We start from the raw sequence: 14,696 nt of genomic DNA, 5'->3' as shown, positions 1-14,696 counted from the left end.
TGTATCGCTGCCCACCCTCCTACCTTCTTGCCAATGTCCTTTAAAGTACGAGGTTCTGACTTTGATGAAATCTAACTCACCTGCTTTTACTTTGGTAATATTTGCTATGTGTAGTGATGTATGTTACATATATTTTCATTTTCCAGATGTGAAGTTATTGACCACTTGTTTTCTAAGCTGCCCCACCCCCTTTGTGAATCTCAAACCTGGCCAAGAATGTTTGTTCCAGATTATCTTTTCATGGCTGCTTCAATCACTTTGCTTTCAGAACTTAACAACAAGCTTGAAATCTCAGACAATAGTGAGTGAGAGCTGCAAGGTGATGTTGTATGGTCTCTATTGCTATTGTGATCAGGTTGCATTTTGGAAACACAGTGAGATGAATGAGGCTTTCCATCCCGGTACCACTGAGTGTCCTGTGCAGGCACAGCGAGTCTCAGGGAGACTGTGTGACTGCGAGAGGCCATGGCTTTCACTTGCTCTTCCCTTTCCCACAGGTGTGGCAGATCCCTGAGAATGGACTCACCCTTTCCCTGACTGAACCCGTGGTCATTTTAGAAGGTCACTCCAAGAGGGTTGGTATCGTGGCCTGGCATCCGACAGCTCGCAACGTGCTTCTTAGTGCAGGTAGGAGCCAAGTGGTCCTTCCTTGCTCCTTGCTTTCATTCTTACTCTGTTTGTGTGTGAGCCCCTCCAGCCCCCGCCCCAGGGCCTCATGCTCATGTGCACTGGAGTTCTGCAGGTCTTTAGGAAGGTGCAGTGACAGGTGCTTACGTAAATGACTTAGCACAGAGATGGGGTCGTGTGCTTCCCATGTGGCTTGCCTCCTGCACACTGTGACCCTTTCCATGGGCCACAACACAGCGTTCCTACAGCACTAGCAAGGGTGCCCTGACTGGACCTCAGCTTATGTAATCACTGCCCTGTTGCTGATTTTGCTGAGGGGTTACTACTAGGCAGCACACTCAGGCACCTGGAGCCGAGGTCTCTGTGTTCTCACTGCCACCACACTTGAGGGTGGCTAGGCTCATCTCATGGGAGCTTTTTTCTTTGTCTGCTATCAGGGATTTTGTTTCGTTTTATTAAAGCACCGCTGAGGACACTCAGAGCTCTATTGGGGGGCTGGACCTGTTCAGTGTCTCTCTTGTGTATGCTCACAGCTTTTATGTCTGTCCAAACTTCACTGTCAGTTCTGCCCTGACAGTTGTCTTACATAAAAGCAGCACTAATGTTAGGAATAGAATTGTTGAAAGAGAAAGAAAGTTGAAGTCCAGTTTCTGACTGGATTGATGATGCTTATTATTTATGGGGAGTTAAATAAGAAATGTAATGTCAGGTACCCATTGAAACTAAGGGCCATTTTTCTTTTCTCTCTCTCTTTTTTTTTTTTTTTTTTTTTTTTTTTTTTGTAAGATTTATTTATTTTTATTGGAAAGTCAGATTTACAGAGAAGGAGTGACAGAAGGATCTTCCATCCACTGGTTCACTTGCCAGGTGGCCACAATAGCCAGAGCTGAGCTAATCTGAAGCCAGGAGCCTGGAGCTTCTTCTGGGTTTCCCATGTGGGTACAGGGTTCCAAGGCTTTGAGCCGTCCTCAACTGCTTTCCCAGGCCACAAGCAGGGTGCTGGAAGGGAAGTGGAGCTGCCAGGATTAGCACCGGTGCCCAAATGGGATCCTGGTGCATGCAAGACAAGGATTTAGCCACAAGGTTATTGTGCTGAGCCCCAGCCCCTCCAATTTCTTACTTTTAGGTAATGGGTAACGGGGGAGGGGGGAGGAGAGGTCTGTGTTGAATTCTTGTTTTAAAACAGAATTATTTCTTTCCATTTAATTTGAAAGGCAGAGAGACAGAGGCAAGTAGAGTGATCTTCCACCTGCTGGTTCTCCCCAAATGCCTACAATAGCAGGAGTGGGGCCAGGCCAAAGCCCAGAGCCCAGGAGTGTCACATGGGTGGCAGTAACCAGACTACTTGAACCATCGGTTGCTGCCTCCCAGGGTGGGCATCAGCAGGAAGCCCGAGTGGAAGCAGGTGAGCCCAGACTCAAACCAGGCGCTTCTGGGATGTAGGGACTCCAAGCAGCATTTTGAGTGCTGACCCCCACATACTTAGAAAAATGCTTTATTGGCAGGAATTCACCTCCAGGTCGTCCTTCCTTATCTGCTTATTCTTGAAGAACCAGGCACTTCTTGTTTTGTTTTGTTGGGTTTTTGTTGTTACTGTTGTTGGTGCTGTTGCTGCTGCTGCTGAATTTAATTTAATTTTTAAAAATTTATATATTTTTTTAATTAGAAAATCAGATTTGCAGAAATAGAAGGAGAGACAAAGATCTTCTATCTCCTGGTTCACTCCCCAAGTGGCCACAACAGTGATCCAAACCCAGGAGCCAGGAGCTTCTTCTGGGTCTCCCACATGGGTGCAGGATCCCAAGGCTTTGGGCCATTCTGTACTGCTTTCCCAGGCCACAAACAGGAATCCTGATGGAGAATGGAGCAACCAGGACACGAACCAGTGCTTATATGGGATCCTGGTGTGTGCAAAGCAAGGACTTTAGCCACTAGGCTACTGTGCTGGGTCCTGGGTTTTTTTGTTTGTTTGTTTGTTTGTTTGTTTGCTTTTTATTATTATTTTTTTAAGATTTTATTATTATTGGAAAGCCGGATATACAGAGAGGAGGAGAGACAGAGAGGAAGATCTTCCATCCGATGTTTCACTCCCCAAGTGAGCCGCAACGGGCCGGTATGCACCAATCCGATGCCGGGACCAGGAACCTCTTCCGGGTCTCCCACGCGGGTGCAGGGTCCCAAAGCTTTGGGCCGTCCTCGACTGCTTTCCCAGGCCACAAGCAGGGAGCTGGATGGGAAGTGGAGCTTCCGGGATTAGAACCGGCGCCCATATGGGATCCCGGGGCTTTCAGGGAGAGGACTTTAGCCACTAGGCCACTCCACTGGGCCCTTGCTTTTTATTTTTGATGATGTTTTACATAGTTGAGAAGAACACATGCCTATGTGGACCACCAATCAAGGGGGGAAGGGTCGAAGACCAGGGAAAAGTGGATAAGACCATTGTTTCCAAATTTTCTTTCTCTTCTGTATCTGGGGAAAGGGAGAAGCCACACCCCGCATCCCAGCATCAGTGCCCAAGGATAGGGAACAGCTACCTGATGTCCTCCCAGGGTCCCTCAAGTGGAACATGTTCCAAGGATTCTTCTCTAGTGGTTTCAATAGTTCTGAAATGCTGTCGTTCTCGTTAGTCCAAGGATGAGGAAGTCCTTCCAAGGTCCATTGGCTGAAGTCCACCTTAGAGTTTCCATTTGTCCAAATATTTGCTGTCAGTACTTGGCAGAAGTAGTTGTCCAATTTGTTCTGTTGTCCATCCTCTGCTATGGTATCAGATATCCTCTGCAGGCCTAAATGAACTGCCATATACTCCATGTGCATTTGGGCATGCTGTCCACTGCTCTGTCTTAGCCACTCGGAGGCCCAGTTCTGACTCATGCTGTCCATGATCAGATCACAGATCCTGGAACCCCTCCCCATGGTTGGAGCTCCGAGTTCAGAAGTTCAGTTGGGGGGGACCCGTAAAGAAACCTTGTCTGAGGTGATCCCAGACCTGACTGTTGTGTGTGCTTGCCAGAATGGGGTCCTGCTCAGTCCATCACCCACACTAGCCCATGTGCACATTGGTGGTTGTAGTTGCTAGACCATCTCTGCCTCTAGCCCTATCTCTTATATGTTCCCAGCCATAAATCTTGCACATGCCACTGGTTGCTCTGACCCAGCTCGGCATAGTCCATTCCCTGTCTTGGCCTTTGCTGTCGGATGCTACAGCCAGACCTGTCCTTGGCCCATTCCCAGTCCCAACACTCACTGGTGGATGCTGTAGCCTAGCCTAGCCCAGCATGACCCACACTACAACCTGGCTCCTGCACATGCCAGTGTGCTAAGGTTTGGCCCAGCCCTGCCTGATCCAGGGTCTCCCTTCCCCACATACCAGAACTGACCCACATTCTTGCCAGTGGGTGGAGCTGCCTTGCCCAGCCTGACCAACACCCAGGCTTGAATCACATGCTTACCAGTGGGAGATATAGCCTTCCAGGGTAATTCCCCAAGCTCCCTCACTAGGCCCACTCCCAGATCCACATCTTAAATGTGCCAGCAGGTGCTAGGCCCTTAAACATAGTCTCCCCTCTCTGTCTCAGCCTTTGTATGAGCTGGTGGATGTTGTGGCCCAGCCCACCCCACACCTTATTCTTGGGTGCATCTGTGAGTGCTGTAGCCTGGGCCAGCCTGGCCTGTTCCCAGTCCCAGTGCACATGAGTGTCATAGGGTTCCATGTTCATGCCTAGCTCAGCCCTTCAGTACTCAGCTCTTGAGCAAACCAGTGGAAATTACAGTCAATCAGGGGTGAGCCCTCATATCCCCCCACCCAGAATCTTCCCCAAGACCTGGTTTTCTTGCATACTGGTTAGTGCCATGGCCCAGCCTAACATTGTCCATCCCCTGTTCTGACTCTCCGTGGCGGTATTGTGATCTAGTGCTGCCAGGTAGGCCCCAGCCCTTACTTTAGTGTGTACCAGTGGGTGGTGGTCGGCAGTCGTCAGTGTTAATTATCCCAGCTTAGGTCTTCCATGTGGACGGGTGCATTAGACTGACCCAGAAAGGTCCTCTTGCTGCCCCTGTCCAAACCACTCGGCCTCAGCTCCCTTGCTTATCTGCAAGCACAGTGGCCTTGTTGGTGGAAGTCGCTCAGAAATCATTCCTCACCTGCAACATATTCCCTTAGCATTCCTCCCCCACCACACACACACATCCCCTTACCATCTTCCCTGAGCAGTCCACATTTCCTGTGCCCAGGAGCACATGGGTTCCTCAGACCAATCTTTGGACCAGTGCTCCAGTGGGGTAGTGGGCTGGCCTGGAACTCTGCCCAGCCCCCTAGGGTCCCAAGCTCTTGGCATGTGTGCTGGCCTGGGACCTTACCCCTCCGCCCACCCGATATCCAAACCCATTCAAAATTTCCCAAGCCCAGTCCACCAACACACCAGCCTAGCATGTTAACCTAGGGCTCTTCCCTCCTTTCCTCTACCCTTCCAGGGACCAAACACATGGGGAAATCCCCAAGTTCTCTCCACATGCCTGGGCGTGAGCACCCAGGTTCCCAAACGCCCCCACTGGCATCATTCCCTAGGCCCCCGCAAGCCTGAACCCCCCAAGTCCCCACGAGCCAGGTGGCTTTGCCAGTACAAAGGGCCACACTTCTTGTTTTCAGAGAGGTCCTGGAGCTTATGGGTGGGCTCCCTGAGAAGTGGTTTCTGAGTGAAGTTTAGGCTTTCCACTCCACCCTGTTTGGGCCTCTCTGGGCCCATTCTCCTCCCCCTTTAAAGATCTGCTGTGAGCAAACAGGCTAGTTCTTATGTTTTCCTCTATTATTGTAATTTACCCTATTTTCATGTAATAATCTGTCATTCAAACTTTGAAAAGAAATGGGCTGTTTTCATTCTGATACTTGCTTTACTAGAAAAGGAAGCTTGAAATGAGTCAGGTTCACCAACCCAGTTAACTTGAAAACAGCAACAGGATGGGATTCTGAAATGGTACAGTGCTGTGTGTGTTTGTTTGGCTGTCTCCTATGAATCCAAATTTCACAAGCTGTGTTCTTCCTTTTATGCGGTCATTTCTTTTATACCAATCTCTCCTCAGTTTGTCAACTCTTGGCAGGCAGGGTCTCTTACCATCAGCCCCTTTGTTTCTCTGCATTTCTAGTTTTCCTGGAGGTGTCATCTTTCAGGTGTTTAACCTTTGGAGGGCTTGGTTGTGTTGGTTCTAGGCTGTGATAATGCCATTATCATCTGGAACGTGGGGACTGGGGAAGCCCTCATCAATCTGGACGAGATGCACTCGGACATGATCTACAACGTGAGCTGGAACAGGAACGGCAGCCTCATCTGCACAGCCTCCAAAGACAAGAAAGTCCGAGTCATCGACCCCAGGAAACAGGAGATTGTTGCTGTGAGTGTGCATGCAGCCGTGGTGCTACATTGAGCCTGTGCTTTCTGTGTGAGGCCAGGGGCCGCAGTGCTGCAAGCATATGGGAGCTGAGAGTCAAGTGAGGTTCGCGCAGGCTTCTCGCTGCCCCCAGTCACGCCTTGCCATCTTTCATTCTATGCCCAGTCTCACCTGGTGGCCCCTTTTCACAGGAATCAGTTTTCATGGTTTGCTAGAGTCCTTCCAGGTTTACAAGTCTGGATCAAGTGAGCAGACACTTCCCAGGTCTCCAGGCTAAACACTAAATGCTGTTTAGTGCTTAGCTCTAAGCACAGGCTCTCTGAGCAGCTCACACTGGGCCCCAGCACAATGACTTACTCTGCCAGAAGGGTTGGGACTGCAGATGCTGTTAGAGCAGCTCACTCAGTTACACTCAGAAGCCTGTGCAGAGATTTGGCCAGGCTGACAGCCCCTCGAGTTGGTGCTTGCCAAGCCCTGGAGACATTTGGCCTTGTGCAAAGTGCTTTCCTCTGCTGGAGTCTGCCAGGGTCATCACTCAAGCTCTCTTAGGAAACGCAGCAGCATAGGAAGGGGTTGGCCAGCCTGGACTTCTTCCTGTGTTGTGACTTGAGTAGAGAAGTGGCAGAGTGTATCCAGCCTCCAGATTATCATCCTCTGGAGAAGCAGGCGTGTGGCGAGTTCTTTCATGTGTCTTGTCTGTTGTACGTGGACTTGGATTGGAAGTGAAATGAGGCTTTTGAGTTAAATCTGCGCCTTCTGGCTTGCTGACTAGCTAAGGGAGGTGACCACTAAACCGCTTAGTGCCTCTCATTTGCCGAGGGTCGGGGGATTGGAGGTGTGGGCACTGACTACATGTGCCACCTGAAACCTCGGCATAGGGTGAGCTTGGATGTTGGGCATGTCTTTCCGTCGTATCTCACTTCCTGCGGTTGAAATGTGTACAGTGTGCTTATTCGCCCTCCCTTCCAGGAGAAGGAGAAAGCACACGAAGGCGCAAGGCCCATGAGGGCCATCTTCCTGGCGGACGGCAACGTCTTCACCACCGGCTTCAGCCGCATGAGCGAGCGACAGCTGGCTCTCTGGAATCCGGTATGTTCCCCGCTCGCCTCTTTCTCATCTTCCCCACCTCCAGCCTTTTGCACTCACTTTCGCTTGAGCATTCTCTCTGTTCTGAATGAGTCGTTGGGCTCTTAAGTAGATTATAGATTCTTAGTGTAGATCTCCAAACTTCAGCTTGTCTGAACTTGAATGTGTTGCTGTCATCACTGAAGACATATTGTAATTGTGTTTTAAAAACACGATCTCTATCTCCCAGGGAAACCTTTGGCCGCTTTATATATATAAGAATGCCCTGCTAGCTTCTGCCACCCACTGGCAGTGTTATTTAACATGGGAGGATTTTAGAGAGTTATATCTTTTGTAAATCATGTGTACTTATTTTACAATCCAAGGAAAGTGCCACATAAAAAGATAGCAGGCACAAATTAGAAGGGCTGTGTCCTCTGTCACTACTCACGGTGCCGTGTGTTCACTGGGGTGTCACATCCCAGTAGTGTCCCCACTGGGGTTCACATATGTGGATATCTCATGCACATCATCCAAGCTTTCCTGATTCATGGCTCACTTTTTAAGTAAGGTAAGAAGGATATATAAAAAATTTGCATACACATGGACAAACACATACATATATTTATTTTTCCTTCCAGAAAAATATGCAGGAACCAATTGCGCTTCACGAAATGGATACCAGCAATGGAGTGTTGCTGCCTTTCTATGATCCTGACACAAGTATCATTTACTTATGTGGAAAGGTGAGTAGTGCTGCTTGATTCAGGTCTGTTTACTCCTGTGAGAAGAAAAGTCTGCCCTGCAGGGAATCAGATTAGGGAATGCATTGGGCGGTTTAACTTTTTCACTTGTCTGAACTATGTGTCTGTGCGTCTTAAGCTCGGATCACAGCGGGTGGTGTTGGTGTGTTTGAGGCCCTGAGGCTTGGCAGTTGGACTGTTTGGTGCTGCTGATTGAGGCAGGGCCTGGGCTACAGTGTTGGGGCGTGTGGACAGGGCAACATCACACAGACCCTTTCTGGGGGAGATTGGCCTTTGCCGTGTTAGGGAATGCTGCCTCCTGGTGGGTGACATCAAATGTTTATCTGTGTTATGACCAGGATGCAGAAACCTTCTCAGATAACCCTGGGTTAGCATATGTGTGTGTTACTCTGCCATGGTCATGAGCTTTTGGGTGCGTGTCTGGACTCACCGTCAGGGCCCTGAACTTGAAGGCTGATGACCCAGCTGAGGTTTCAGGGAACACCGGCCAGGACAGGATGACCCCATGCTGAATTTAAAACCTTTTCCCTTGCCTCATGATCTCTGCCTAACCAAGCTCGTGGCAGCTTCATTACTGCTGTCTGCTTTCTGTGGGTGGTAACCTCAAATTTCGTTTTCTTTATAGGTCTGATTTTCTCCTCAGAACTTTACATATGGGGACTGATTGTGTATTCCGCAGCCCTGTTAGCTGGGCCCTGGGTGGGCAGCGTTGGCCAGGCCTTGCCTCACAGACAGTTGTTAGGTTGGTTACCTAGAAATGGAGGTCTGTGTGTTCCTTGAAGGCCACCAAGCAGATGTTAATAACTGAGCAGTTACCCAGATATTAACTCTAGATGGAAAATGAGAAATGACTAATAGATGCTTGGCTTCTTTTCTACTGCTTTGGGATATAAATCATGGAACAAAGGGAAACTATGGGAAATGCTATTGGGGCATAATGCCAACATAGTTTGGTGTGTCTACTTTCCTGTAGACATGATAGGTATGTATGCATGGCCTCCGTTGTTCAGGTTGGTAGAGCTGTGCCCAGGGATCTGTACTAGACTCCCACGCTCCAGCCTTCAGAACTCCAAAAAAGTCCAACCCCTGTAACAAAATGGCTCCAGAACTTGATACATTGTGATGAGATAGTGTTGCCTTCTGAAGTTGAAGAACGCCCTCTGAGACACTAAATCTCTTCCTTAGGAAACTCTCCCTGCTCTTGTTCCCATCCTGTCTGATGGAAATGATCTTGGCCCTGTGGGTGTGGCTCACCCTGCCGGTGAGGGTGGCACAAGATCTCTGTGGCCGCCACTCTTTGCTGTTTAAAGTTGAGTGGCAATGCAGTCATCTGGCAGAGAAGTTCACATTTTTGCCCTAATGCTGGCCAGATGCCCAGGCTTTGGGGAGTAAAATCAGCCTGCATAGCAGGTAGAAGAGACCACTTACAGGGCATGTTAGTGCGCGGTAAGCAGGGGGTCCTTCGCAGGGAAAAGCAGTCGCACACTTTAGGTAAGCTTCCTCATGAGCAAGAGCAGGTCAACTACAAGTGTAAGGTCGCAGCTGTCGCTCGGTTTAGAGCCGAGTGTTTCAATTTATGTTAAACACAATCCTATCTCTGATGTTTTGTAGGGCGACAGCAGTATTCGCTATTTCGAGATCACGGATGAATCCCCGTATGTCCACTACCTCAACACATTCAGCAGCAAGGAGCCTCAGAGAGGGATGGGTTACATGCCCAAGAGGGGACTTGATGTTAACAAATGTGAGATTGCCAGGTAAAGCATGGGTGTTGCACAGTGTTCCGTTTGTTCATGCCACCCTTGGGTACCAGGACACCATAATGACTGTGTGCAGAGCAACATGCACATAGTCATTTTGCCCTAACAGCTGCAAGTGTAGTGGCTCACAGGCATGGCAGGGGCGAGCCTGGTCCCTAGATGCCCCTTAGGGTGAAGAACCAGGTCCCATCCTCAGTTGGGGTCCCCACTTTTCCTCAGCTAGAGAAGCCGAAGATCCCACAGTGGGGTGCTGGGAGAAGCCGAAGATCCCACAGTGGGGTGCTGGGTTGGCTCATTTGGGAGCTTCAGCTGGCTGATATCATTTCTGCCTGTACTACTCTGATTTTTAGGTTTCTTTCTGTACCACTAGTGAGTTTCTAGCAGACAATTTTCTTATCCTAGACAACAGAAGATACCCAGTGAGACTAGATGGCCACTGGCCATTCTCATATTGAGGTGTGGGTTAATCCACTGCCTGCAGCCCCAGCATCTGACGTGGGTGCTGGTTGGAGTCCTGGCTGCTCCACTTCTGATCCAGCTCCCTGTGCCTCCTACATGGCATCTCAACTACTGAGCCAAATGCCTGCCCCAAGACAGGTGTACTTTAGTTGAGGGGAGGGATTGAATCCACAAATTGTTCTTGAAATAACACCATTCTTTTTGAAGTATCTTCCTATGTCAGGCGCTATGCTAAACATGGTATCTAACTGACTTAACTGTCCTGTGAGGTGAGTGCCATTTTTCTCCCTGAATATGGATGAGGAGTTTGAGGCTCGAGGACCTTTTTGCCCTCCAGCGTTGCAGTTCTCACAGCCAGGCCAGTCCATCCCTGTGTCACCATCGCTTTTCCCTACCCTCCTCCTACAGTTTTCATTGATTTTTTTTTTTAACTGTGACACTTCCTGGTTCTGATGGTGAATAGACAAGTTTGACACATGCGATCTGCACTCAGCGTCTCCTCTTCCCCTCAGAGTGTCCTTCCTGGCAGCTCTGCTCAGTTCTGCCCTTCACCCCAGCTGCTGGGTCTGGCATAATACATGCTGTGCACTCTTTCAACAGAAGCTTTAAAAACAACTCTTAATGAAAGATTTCATCCACTGGTTCATTTCACAAATAGCTACAGCAGCCAGGTCTGGGTCAAGCTGAAGCCAGGAGCCTGGAACTCCATCTGGGTCTCTTTCATCGGTGGCAGGATCCATTAACTGGGAGTTGAACCTGAAGCAGAGTGACCAGGATTCAAACCAGTTGGCAGCTCAACTTAATTGCCCAAAGCACCAGCCCCTTAGAAGGAACTCTTGATTTCTTTCTGGGAAACAAAATTGGCTTTCCCTTATCAGGGTTGGCAGAAGAGAAGTGATTTCTGGTTCTCTTGTTTTGTCTTATTGTAGGGTGTATGAGAAAATGCTGCCTTTTTTTAAGCCATAAATAATTTGTTTCCCTCTCCCTGTTATAATTCAAGTTGCTTCACTTTCCCATTCTTTCCATAAGCTCCACAAGCCTCCCAGGAAGACTAGCTAGCACAGACACTGCCAGGAGGGTACACCTGAAAGCAGCCCTGTCCTAATAAAGGCAAATCCATACACACAAAGTATTTTTTGAAAATCAGGCTTTTACAGAGAGAAAAGGATTCCATCTGCTGGCCCACTTCTTAAATGGCCTCGGCAGCCAGAGCTGGTCCAGTTAAAAGTCAAGTGCTCCCTCTGGGTCTCCCACGTGAATGCAGAGGCAAAAGCATTTAAACCATATTCCATAACTTTCCTGGACACATTAGCAAGGAGCTGGCTCAGAAGTGGAGCATCTGGGATTCAAACCAGCATCCATTTGGGATACTGGTGCTCTAGGTGAAGGCTTCACATGATATGCCACAGCTCTTGCCCCTCTTTTCCTTTTTTTTCCCTGTTTATTTTTGTTTGAAAGACAGATTTGCAGAGAAAGAGACAGAGATCTTCTGTCTGCCAGTCCCTTCCCCCAAACGGCTAGAGATGGCCTGGTCTGAAGTCAGGATCCTGGGACTTCCTCCACATGCCCCGTGTAGATTCAAGCTCCTGGCTTTGGATCTGCTCAGCTCCGACCACTGCAGCTTGGGGAGTGAAACAGCAGATGAAAGATCTTTGTCTCTCCTTCTTCTGTTAATCTGCCTCTCCAATAAAATAAATCTTTAAAAAAAAAATGGTGGAAGAGAGCTAAATGGGACTTGAAACAAACTGGGATTTGAACTGGTGCCCACAGGTGGTTCTGGCACCGCAGCAGAGATGTAAGCTACTATACCATGGCACCAGCCCCTTCTCTTTTCCTTTTTAAAAATCAGAGTTATGCTTATAAATGTTTGCTTCAAGCTGGCCAAAACCAGTGCCCAGGCTGTAGATGCAATCTAGTACACAGTGCCTATTCCCGCCTGCCATGTGGTGTGGTGACTTCATCCTCTTGCACTGTTGTGTTCCCCACAGTTGATCTGCCCCAAGAAAGGGGCAGTTTGTCACCATCGTTCATTGATGTCTTATCCGTGCTCATCTCATCCACCATTTCCAAGCATACTTCCTCGCAGCTGTGTGAAACGGGGACATTGAATTCCACCCTGGGGGCAGATCAGGTGGGGTGGCAGGAAAGAAGCCCTCAGCAGCCGTGCAGCGTGCCAGAGCATACAGATTCCCTTCTGTGGTCTCCCGGTTAACTCAGTGAACTTTGCCTTGTTTCTCCCTTGAAGATTCTTCAAACTCCATGAGAGAAAGTGCGAGCCCATTATCATGACGGTTCCCAGGAAGGTGAGTGCCCAGCTTTCTAACAATCAGTGTTTTTTAAAAAAAAAATGTCCCAGAGCTGCTTCTCCCTCCTTACCAAAGGCTCCCCCACCCCTGGTTGTCGCCCGCAGTCGGACCTTTTCCAGGATGATCTGTACCCCGACACGGCAGGGCCCGAAGCTGCGCTGGAAGCTGAGGAGTGGTTTGAGGGGCGGGACGCAGACCCACTGCTCATCTCTTTGAAGGACGGGTACATTCCAGGCAAGAACAGGGACCTCAAGGTGGTCAAGAAGAACATTCTGGATAGCAAGCCCAGCGCAAACAAGAAGTGCGACCTGATCAACGCTCCCAAGAAGACCACAGACCCTGCCAGTGTGGTAAGGGCTGTGGGAGCTGGGGCCTCTGTTGGGCTGGCTTGAATCTTGCCTCTGGAAATGCCTTCATGGCCCAGGGCGTTGGTGGGCACTGTCCCAGCTGTGGCCATGTGGGGAGTTTTCAGTAAACGGAGGCCTGTGGCGAGCCCAGGAGCCCATGACCTTGATGGGTTTGTAATCATGCCTGACCTTTAGCTGTGTGTTTTATGTTATCTTGGGCGGGCGGTGACCTCCATCTGAGAGTGAGTAGGAATATTTCAGGGTTTTCTTGACTGTCTTTCCCCAACCTGGTTAACCCATTTCTGACATAGTTAGACATGAGCGACCATGCATGTGGGGACACAGGCCCCCGGAGGAGAGGGCCTGGAAAGGAGGAGCAGTCACGTGACAGAAGGGTCCTGGCTGTAGGTGGAGCAAACTGCCAAGGTGGCCTTGGCTCTGGCTAGCTCAGCCAATGGGTGGGAACCAAGCCTCTTACCTTGGTGGCTCCCTGTGGGCCCCAGGGCAGCTGCTGCTCCTGGAGAGCCGAGTGGAGGGGTCCAGACCATGTGGAATAGATTCCAGGGGCAGGAAGAGGGTTGGAGAGGCAGAGCACCTCCAGGAGCTGGTGGCAGACAGGGGCTGCCATTGTAGACTTGGTGTGAGGGTTCCAGAAGAATCAGGTCTGTATGGAAGACAGGGACCTAAGAAGTTTGGGCCCTGAGAGAGCTCTTGCCGGGCTGCAGCCTCTGCAAAGATCACTGTATTTGGGGAGTTGTGGGGGGGCAGGAAGAGGAGCCTGGAGGAGAATGGGTCACCCTGCATTCTCTGAGTCCAGGTCAGTGTGTGGGGCCTGGGGGGTCCTGGGTTCTGGGCAGATAGAGCGGCATCCTCTGCACCCCCAGGCCCAGAAGCTCAGTGCCTGAGCCTTGGCATGGACAGGGAGAAATCTGCAATGTACGTGCCACCGATCCTGCCGTGTGTTGAATGTACTGCATCTTAGTCACCGCTCCCCTTTCTGTTTTCTTAGCAAAATGAAGCCAAGTTGGATGAGATTTTGAAAGAGATCAAATCTATAAAAGACACAATCTGCAATCAAGATGAGCGCATTTCCAAGCTAGAGCAGCAGATGGCCAAGATCGCAGCCTGAAGGTCCCACCCCCACCCCTCCGGAAATGGGAGCAAGGACTTAGGCTTGGGAGCTGGTGGTTGGTGTGGCCCCAGGGAGGGTGACCCAGGCACTGCCGCCGGAGACATTCCGCTCAGACCTGGCAGCCAGTGTAGGCCACGTTCCACTCAGAACACGATTTGTCTCCCAAATTTGCAAAAAAACAAAGGCTGAGATTTTTATCAGAAAGCCTTTTCAGTGTTTAAGTGTTACGTGACTTGTTGAACTTTTAAAAAGACAAAAGTGCTACTTTTAAAATCCTACATATTCCGAATTTTAAAAAAACAAGCCAATTCTGACTCAGTGTCGTGCCCAAGTACTTTTTTTTTTTTAATTTTTACAAATAGGGACCAATGCCACATTGCTTTTTTATATTTCTTTCTTTCTTTCTTTTTTTTTTTTTAATGTTGCCAAAACCAAAAGTAGCCTTTTTTTTTTCCTTTGTATTTTGCTACTTTGCAGTATTTGTGTGTGGGTTTTTTTTGTTTTCTTTACTTTAAAAGGGACAGCACTGTGTATGTTTATAAACTAAATGAAGATATTATTTTGTATAAATGTTCATCTGAAAGCATTGAGAGCAGTAGGCACTCAGTGCTGGCTCGTCTGCAGCACAGATCCAGTCCTGCGAGTGACTGTGCACAAGGAGGACTGGGAAAGCAGTGTGGGGTCAGGGACCACCCTTCTTGCTCCCCTGAGTCTTCTGAGCAAAAAAAAAACTCACATCGTAGCTCCTTCCTTCCTTTCCTTCCTCTTTTCTAGAAACTAGGTGGCTGTACCAGATGGAATTTTACTTCTTGGTTATCCTGTGCTTTGGATGATTATAATCTAACCTGAACTAG

General features: G+C 49.2%; 1 protein-coding gene across 1 annotated transcript in view; it reads left to right on the top strand.

Annotated features, from left to right (window-relative positions):
• CORO1C (coronin 1C) overlaps positions 1-14,696 on the top strand; it is a 79,934-nt gene extending 65,238 nt beyond the window's left edge. The window contains exons 4-11 of the mRNA XM_058656532.1: positions 498-627; positions 5,831-6,012; positions 6,979-7,098; positions 7,716-7,820; positions 9,450-9,595; positions 12,303-12,360; positions 12,468-12,713; positions 13,720-14,696. Coding sequence (XP_058512515.1) covers positions 498-627; positions 5,831-6,012; positions 6,979-7,098; positions 7,716-7,820; positions 9,450-9,595; positions 12,303-12,360; positions 12,468-12,713; positions 13,720-13,839 — 1,107 coding nt within the window. The 3' untranslated portion in view covers positions 13,840-14,696. The remainder of the gene's footprint in view (positions 1-497; positions 628-5,830; positions 6,013-6,978; positions 7,099-7,715; positions 7,821-9,449; positions 9,596-12,302; positions 12,361-12,467; positions 12,714-13,719) is intronic.

Source organism: Ochotona princeps, chromosome 29 (genome assembly GCF_030435755.1).
Source record: "Ochotona princeps isolate mOchPri1 chromosome 29, mOchPri1.hap1, whole genome shotgun sequence".
Lineage (NCBI taxonomy): Eukaryota > Metazoa > Chordata > Mammalia > Lagomorpha > Ochotonidae > Ochotona > Ochotona princeps.
This window is presented reverse-complemented; position numbering and strand designations above follow the sequence as displayed.